Raw genomic sequence first — 8247 nt, 5'->3', positions numbered from 1 at the left:
CAGGAACATGAACTAAGTTGATAATTCTTTTCTAGAAATGGCTACAAGTTTCTGTACTGTTCCGCCCGTGCCATTGGGATGGCAGATATGACCAGAGGATACCTGCACTGGGTGAATGACAAAGGAACGATTCTCCCCAGGGGCCCTCTCATGTTGTCACCCAGCAGTTTGTTTTCTGCCTTTCATAGGTAAGCATGTGGGATTTCATACATCCATTCCCTCCCCATCTCAGAGAAAGAAGCAGATTAAAAAGGATTTGACATGCTGACCAATACAGCTGTAACCAAATGTTCCACTCTGTGCTGGATTTGCTACTGAGACTTGATGTCCCCCTGGTGATCGTTTATAAGCTATTTGTTTTGTCTGAATTTCACTTGTAGTATACTTCTGTTTCTGGGGGAATGTTAGAATTGGCTACAAAACACAAAATATCAGTCATAGAGCAGCTCATTTTCCCTTTTCTTCATTCCTGTAGTCCATGACTGATTACTATTAGGTTCTTTTAATATCAGTACAATTTTGTCTTTTCAAGTACAGCTGCAAGGATTGTAGTGCAGTGCTACTACCCAAGATAGAGGGAAAAGAAAAAAGCTGGGGAATATAGACTGTCATACTAAATGATCTTGCGATATTGGGAGTGCTCCATATATGACTACGTAAAAAGTAATATGGAGTTTAGCTATTGTTCAACTCAGTTGATCTTTTGAACCAGCCATAGTCTACCTGTTCTTGCTGGGAAGAGCCAATAGTGGAAAAGTCTTTTTGGTTTTGCTTGTTTTTTAGTGAAAACAACTGATTCATGGCTAGCAATGACAGCAACTTCCATTAAGGTCGCTAATAGGCCTTCCGCACTCTCTTGTCGGAGGCGGGAGTTGTAACAAGCTTACGTGTACTTGATTAGGTCTTCTGATTCAGATGGTCATCCACAATAAAAGCAGTTCACAAACTGCATTCACAACTGGGAATTTCATCCCGTTTACTTAGCCTAGGCACAGGTTATTCACCTATTTTTGACTATGGATGTTGTAAAACAGCGAATGTTTTATTGTCTCTTGCATCATTCTTGGAAAATTACTGACCAATGTCTATATAACTACCAATGCTAGCAACAGGAAGCAATGAGAACATAAAGATCAGAAAAATGGGGGAAGGAGGATAGCCTCTATCAAATCATGATTTAGAATTTGACTGTTGAAATTTTATTTTAGGGAAGTAATAGAAAAGAAGCCTGAAAAGTTCAAAATCGAATGTTTGAATGATATCAAGAATTTGTTTGCTCCCAGTAAACAGCCTTTCTATGCTGCTTTTGGAAACAGGCCAAATGTAAGTCTGCCCCGTTCTAATTGAAGGGTTAAAATGCACAAAATACTTGGGAAGCAAAAGAAATAGGCTTTTCTTTTTGTGTCTATTTAAATTTGAATAAGGAAGTGGGACACCGGTGCTTTTATGGGTTTGGTCAGGAAAACCCACATGCGGATACCTTAAATAAAAGCTGCTAGAACTGTTTATATGAGAAAGGTTACAAAGATGTGTTAGTATTTTCAGGATTTTATTAAATATGTGCCACCTTTCCATATGCTTTTTCAGCATTTTTGACAGCTTTATAACCTAAGGGTATTATTTCAATGCTCCTGAATCTTGAATCCTTTTTCCTATCGTACAGTTCCTGTATTTTCTCTGCAGATCAATGCTATCATAATTGAGCTAGAGAGAGAGGGGGTATTGTAAGAGGAGTATTGTCACAAGGAATGGTATTGTTTCGTATAGATTTTGTGCATGTTTGTGGTCCCAGGCTTGGGAACAGGAATTAAGGGGTTGGGGGGAATGTTTTGGTTTGGGGTTTTGTTTTGTTTTTTGGCTGTTGTTTAGGGGGCTTTTTTTAAGGGGCAGTTTTACTGTACCCCTTCTGGATCAGCTTTTCTCATTCCTTCATGGAATTGTTTGTTTTATCACATTCAATAAGGAAACGTTGAAGCGTGTGCTTTTGTTTGTGCTTTTTGCAGGATGTATATGCCTACACGCAAGTGGGAGTTCCAGACTGCAGAATATTTACTGTGAATCCAAAGGGTGAACTGATCCAAGAACGGACTAAGGGAAACAAATCTTCGTAAGATCATTTTTGTTATTTCAGTTAAAGAAAGCATTTAGGAATGAGATTACAAAATAATTGCAATTGTGACCATGATTCGATCTCCTATTACATACAACACGTGAAAATCTTATTTGCCAGAGACTTACAACTTTGGATTCTTAACTGAAACTTTCCAAAAAGAAAAGTAAACTGGTGAAATAAAATTGAAAATTGCTTCTGCAGTAGCGATGCCTTATTTGACTATAGCATTCTGGTCTAGACTTCTAAAGCTCTTTTCTGGCTACAGTTGAACAGTGACTAGACTGTTAAATAATGGTCTTTCTTCTTTTTTAATATAGGTATTACAGACTAAGTGAGCTTGTGGAACACGTGTTCCCATTGCTTAATAAAGAACAGAGCTCTGCATTTCCGTGCCCAGAATTCAGCTCCTTTTGCTATTGGAGAGGGCCTCTTCCTGACCTTAACATGGATGACCTGGCCTGAAAAATACTTCTCACCTAGAGATGGAATTTCATATTCAGCTACTCAAGTTTAAATGTGAAGAACTTTCTTAATGAAGATGCTAATTTATATACTGGTACCATAAGTCTTACTAAAGAAATCACTTTAACTGGGTTGGTTTAAAACAAAGAAAATGCAAAGCTACTGTCTAATTTTTTTGTGTGGGCTTTGGTTTTTTTGTTTGTTTGTTTGCTTCTTTATTGCTTGTCTTTATGTACCTGTTCTAAGGCACTTGAGATTGGCCTGTCATTGATGGTCATGGTACCCGAGTGCTTCAGGGCAACTAAATGCTGAGGTAAACTATGACTTTGCATTTTCATCAATACAGACCTTATTGTAAACATAGATTTTTTTTTTTTTTTTTTTAATTATTAGTCTTAATAGTATATTTTCTAAAATGAAGCCAAAAAGTGTATGGAAACTGCCAAATAGAATGTCAGACCTATTAATAAAAAACGTGGTCTAATGTTCAGATGGGCAATTAGGCCATTTTTGAAAGGAGCCAGAACCTAAGACCAGTGTGCTCTTTCTCAGCTAAAATACAGAAAATGTGTAGATGTTACTAGCCTGACAGACTCTGAAGACATAAAATTCCTCTTTAAATGTAAGTATGCCTTTTGGCACATGTACAAGATTGTGCTTGTACCGTTCACGCTCAAACTCTGCTTATTACTTTTTTTTACATGCAATGCTTAAACTGTTTCATGAGCTTGTTAAAATGAAAGTTGTCTTCAGATACTTGTGTGGCTTTTGTTGTTTTCAGGCTGCACTATGTCATGTTAAATTTCCATCAAGAAACATCTTGAACATTTCTGTAAGAGTTGGGGAGCTGGCATTTTTATTTCCTTTTTCAACACAGAGATGATGCATATATGTGTGTGCTGTATAGGCCAGTAAAATGTATGCACAGATTATATTCAGGGAATTGTAATACTAAAAAAATTACGTATTTAATTTTTTAATTGTCTACTGCAGGTCTTTCCAGAATTCTGTATTGCAGGTTTTCAGTAGCTGGAAGGAAATGCAGCTAAATAGTGAGATTCCAGGTATGAGAATGGTTAAATGCTGCAGAGCAGAATAAAACCTTTTTTTTTTTCTTTTTCTCCCCCCCTCCCCCACTTTTTTTTTTTTTTAAAACTCTTGGGTTATTCATAAACATCATGCTGGTCATTCCTCAGGTTCAGATCAGGGCCTGTGAACAAATTGCATTCCAAGTCTAGTGTTTATGAGCTGCAAAAGCAGCTAGTATTTCTCTCTCCAAAAATACTTGAAGGCAAAGGTAGTTCTGCTTTTTAAGTTGAGTTAGTGCATTTAACCTCCTTCGGACAAATCTATGGTGAGAATGTATGATTCCACCAGCCCAAAGGGCTTAAGGACGACAGTCATCTAAACATCAGTCCTGGGCTTTCTGGGCGCACAGTCTTTTCTGTCACTGCTTAAGCAAGTTCCTGGGGCCATGCATGAAAGAACATGCCAGGGGCAACACCCAGAATTTCCACCAGGCTCCAGGGCGAGCTCTCCCCCGTACACAGCTCCCAGCGGGAGCAGGGACGTGTGCTGGGAAGTGAGTGATCTTTAGAAGGCATGTGTATGGCTACCTGCCGCAGTGCCTGCACCAGGGCTGCTCTTCTCAGAAACGGCTTGGGCAGGCCCTTCTGCTTCAGCTTACTTGGGCTGAATGTAGGAAAGGAGCTCTCTTTGCTTCGCTACCTGCAAGAGAACGTTTAGAGGATTTTACCCCCCGCACAGGAGTATTGTTCTGTATCAGGCTGAGTAGTCTTAAGCCCCAGTTCTGATGTAACACCAGCTAATGCTAGACAACTGATGAACTGCCTGGGGGGATAATTTTTAGATCACTGTATAAATGAAATCACTTTTTTTTTTCTTTATAAAACTCTAGTGTATTCCCATGTTTATGAAACATTAAATAAAGAGTGGGGACAAGCAGAATCAACATGGAACCTCTCTTTCAAAGCAGGAGTATGAGAGTGGGAAAGAAAACATACCTGTCTGTCACGGTGTGCCATGCGTGTCAGTGAATTGAAAGGTATCCTTGTTCTTGTACAGTGAGAACAATACTTCCTGTGATTGTTTCAGCAAATTCTTGGTTCTGTCACCAATCTACTCAGTGTTTAAGTGGATTTCACAGGATTCAACTCAAAGGATATTTTGCTCTTACTGGGGTTTTGGGGTTTTTTGTTTGTTCTTTTTTTTTACTGTCAGAAGCTTACATCATTCTATGTTGGTTTTTTTTTTTCCCCTTTTCTTACCTTTTATTCCATAGATTTCATTAGAAACCGAAATCTTCATGATCACCAAGTGCTTTGAATATCAATGGGATTTGAGCTTTGAAGTCACTTAAATACTTTAAAATAAATAAGTAAGAATCCAACATGATAAAGTATTTTAATTACAAGATGGAATAGGCTATCTAAAGATTCTATTTTACAGAAAGGGAGTGAAGCTGCCTCTCCTAAATGGATGCCCTTCATGGATGTCAAAATTTTCTTTACCATGCCTAACTTATTCTTGGTGGCCCTGGTATTACACAGGTTTTCTAAAACTAAAAGCACTTCATGAAACCGGGACGGGTTTCCAAATGGGACAGATGGTTACCAAGGTTTGGCTGTATCTTTCTTGGTTGATTTTTTTTTTTTTTTTACTTGGTTAATTTTTTCTCTTCACTTCAGTTCCATTCCTCTTTTCAGATTGTCATAAAGATAAGCTGTGGATTTTAAGGTGGGGACTTGAGTAAATGAGCAGTGTGGAAAAACAGTGTCAAGTATATCTCCAAATGCATATAATTTAAGCTGGTATGAATACGGGGGTTGTGTGGTTGTAGAGAGCCCCTCGTTCTGCTAATCTGTTATTTTGTGTTATAGGGATGTCCAAAAAGTTGCTCAGTTAAAAATTCTGCTTTTTTGCTCTGTAACAGCTACAGTTTTGATAGTTGTTTTTTGATAAAAAGTGTTCTTGAGTATTTCTGATGAGAGTAGGGCAGGGTTTTTGTTTTGTTTTGTTTTTCTAAACCTGGCTTGTATTTGAAGCTTTTCAGATTGTTTGTTAACTCCGCTTAAGGACAGAATATGGGGGCACTGTACCTGTCATGGCATACCGATGTAATTTGGACTGCTGGGCACTTTACTGACTCTAGAAAAGACATCTCATTACTATCAAACTGTGGGTTTGTGCTGCAATATTAATATGAAGTGGGGTAAATAAGAATTGTGCATTAGCCTGTCCTTTGTGACCTTCGCTGAGAGAAGTGGCCTGAAACCAATATTTGAGAACCGGTTGTGCTATACTTATTTAAAATTAGCGCAAGCTGAATCATTCTTTCTGTGAAAGAGGAACTTCTAAGTGTGTACGTCTGTAGGCGCGTGCGCACCACCCCTGTTAAGACTGTGTTGTTGAAGATGCAGATCCTCTTAGCGTTGGAACCATGTCAAAGGCTGAGTCAACGACGCCCATCTGGGAATAAATAAGGAACATTGCAATCCAAAACTTGTTAGTGACTTGGACATTACCCATTTCTGTAATGATTTAAAGATCAGCAATTTAAGTGGTACACACTTCTGGATTTTTTAATTTTTTTTTTTTTTTTTTTACTGTACCAAGCATGTTTGTACTTCAAAAGGTTGGGCTCTCACCCCTAACAGTACACAATTGCATGTGCAGTCTCGGCTCATGTTTTCCTTAGCTTCCTGTCATCACTGTACTCCTTCTGAAACTTCCTTTCAACTGGAGAAGTTTTAACGCTTGTGTCAACTCTGTTACGGAACTTCTGAAGCAAACTCTGAATCCGCTTAACGGTAAAGACAAAGAGATGAGATTTCATGTTCATGTTTCATACAAGTCTTCTAGAAAATGCTGTTGTTTCATACATGAGAGTTGTTTAAATGACTGTAATGCAAATTCATAATGAAACATCAAAAATACATAGTGAATTTGAGATGCCTTTAAAGTGTCACTTTTGCCTGAAGAAGTTTTAGTTTCCAAAGTTAAATTCTGCTGAATAGAATGGAATTGTTTTGGATTTTTTTTTTTTACTGTGTTAATTACTTCCAGATGACAGTCAAAACGTTGGTTTATTTTGAGGGTGGGAAAACTCTCTTGAATCATTTGTTTCATTTTCATGTTGAAGATGTGGAATACTTGATTGTTAAGCAACCCAATCACTAACAAGGTAGTGTGTTTAAAATTGTCAAATCTGTGATCATACCAATACAGACGTTTTTGTTAAGACTGGACTATCTTGGGTACAGTAACCCACACTTCAGTGCAATGTTTATTGATGTTCAGAACAATGTTATCACAATAAACAAATGTAAACTAAAATTTTTCTTCTCTTTGTACTCGAGAATTCCATTCTTGTATTGCTAATGTAGTAAATGTGGGGTAACTGAAAGTGTATTCATATTTTACATGGAATCCAAGTTGCTTTTCTGAGGACTATGATACATCTGCTTTCTCTCACACTCGGTTTACTTTTTTTGGAGTGTTTATACAACTGATAAATAGTTGCTGTCATCAAACTTACATTATGTGCCAGTATCAATACTGGGTTATAGCTATAATGAAAAGCAAACATGCATTAATAATACAGAGTATCAGGTAACAGATGCACGGATCGGGAATGCACAGGCTGCCTTGAAGAAAACCTTGCAACCGCGTAGTGTGAGCTCGTGTAAATCTGCCCTAATTCGGAGTTTTGTCCTAATTCCATCGAAGTTTACTTTTTCCTTTCAAGGCATAGAGTATTGTCTTCCATGACAGTTGTTAAATTGCTTGAGGCAATCATTGTGAGACCATCTTCAAAAAGGGGCCTCGAGCTTTCGGTAGAAGCTTATTCTTCCTAGTCTCTCCCTGGTTTTGGTAAATGCAACTAACTAGCAGCCTACCTTAGAAAATCCAGCCGCCTCAGTCACACGTAAAAGCACGCTGGATCTGCGTGAGAGTGTAAACTGTGTTGTGCCTTCTGATCCTTCTGCAGCGCGTGTCGTTTGTGTTGCCGCCACCAGCACCCATAAGACACAGAGCTTGCTGCTAGAGTTTTATCTCCTGCCACAGCAGCAGACTCCCCGTTTCTGTTGGGTTTCCCCTGCGATTCTGCTCACGCGCTGCACCCTTCTCTTCACACCACGCTCTTCGCTGCCCGTCTTTCGCGCCTGGGTCTCACTACTTGTTTGTTGTGTGCAACTGTGCCAGTGCAAGCCATAGAAGGGTGGCACGTCTTGCGTATGCCAAATGTTCGGATTTGGTGCAAAAACTTTTCTGAGCTGGCATCGTTTCTCCTGTGTCCATCTTACCCTAATGGACTCCTACTGGAGTCATGTCGTTCTTGGTGGATGGATTTTTCTGTCTTGGATGCGTAAAGAATAGAATCAGAGTGTCCAAGAACGGGTACGCTCTGTGTGGGCCGGGCACCGCTTCTAGAGTTACGTCATGCGGTTTGTACAGTGGGGGCCCTGGGAAGCTACGTGTGCAGCCCTGCGCCGTTTTGGTTGGGAAGGACGTGTGCGCTCCCACTTGTTGCGGTTGCCGGCCGAGCTCTGGGACCGGTGGTGAGCTGAGCTGTGACGCGGCTGGCTGCTCAGAAGGGTTTTCTGGGCAGGTGTCCTGCATGCTGCACGGGAGGGCGGGGGGGGGGGCTC

At 39.6% G+C, this 8247-nt stretch overlaps 1 protein-coding gene across 1 annotated transcript in view; it reads left to right on the top strand.

Moving 5' to 3' along the window:
* LPIN2 (lipin 2) overlaps positions 1 to 6934 on the top strand; it is a 37179-nt gene extending 30245 nt beyond the window's left edge. The window contains exons 17-20 of the mRNA XM_009325003.1: positions 36 to 188; positions 1209 to 1323; positions 2004 to 2107; positions 2431 to 6934. Of these exons, the coding sequence (XP_009323278.1) occupies positions 36 to 188; positions 1209 to 1323; positions 2004 to 2107; positions 2431 to 2575 (517 nt within the window). The 3' untranslated portion in view covers positions 2576 to 6934. The remainder of the gene's footprint in view (positions 1 to 35; positions 189 to 1208; positions 1324 to 2003; positions 2108 to 2430) is intronic.
* The last annotated feature ends 1313 nt before the right edge of the window (positions 6935 to 8247 follow it).

The sequence above is a fragment of the Pygoscelis adeliae genome, unplaced genomic scaffold (assembly GCF_000699105.1).
Source record: "Pygoscelis adeliae isolate BGI_AS28 unplaced genomic scaffold, ASM69910v1 Scaffold260, whole genome shotgun sequence".
Classification (NCBI taxonomy): domain Eukaryota; kingdom Metazoa; phylum Chordata; class Aves; order Sphenisciformes; family Spheniscidae; genus Pygoscelis; species Pygoscelis adeliae.
The sequence above is the reverse complement of the archived record's forward strand: the minus strand, read 5'-3'. Positions and strand labels throughout refer to the sequence as shown.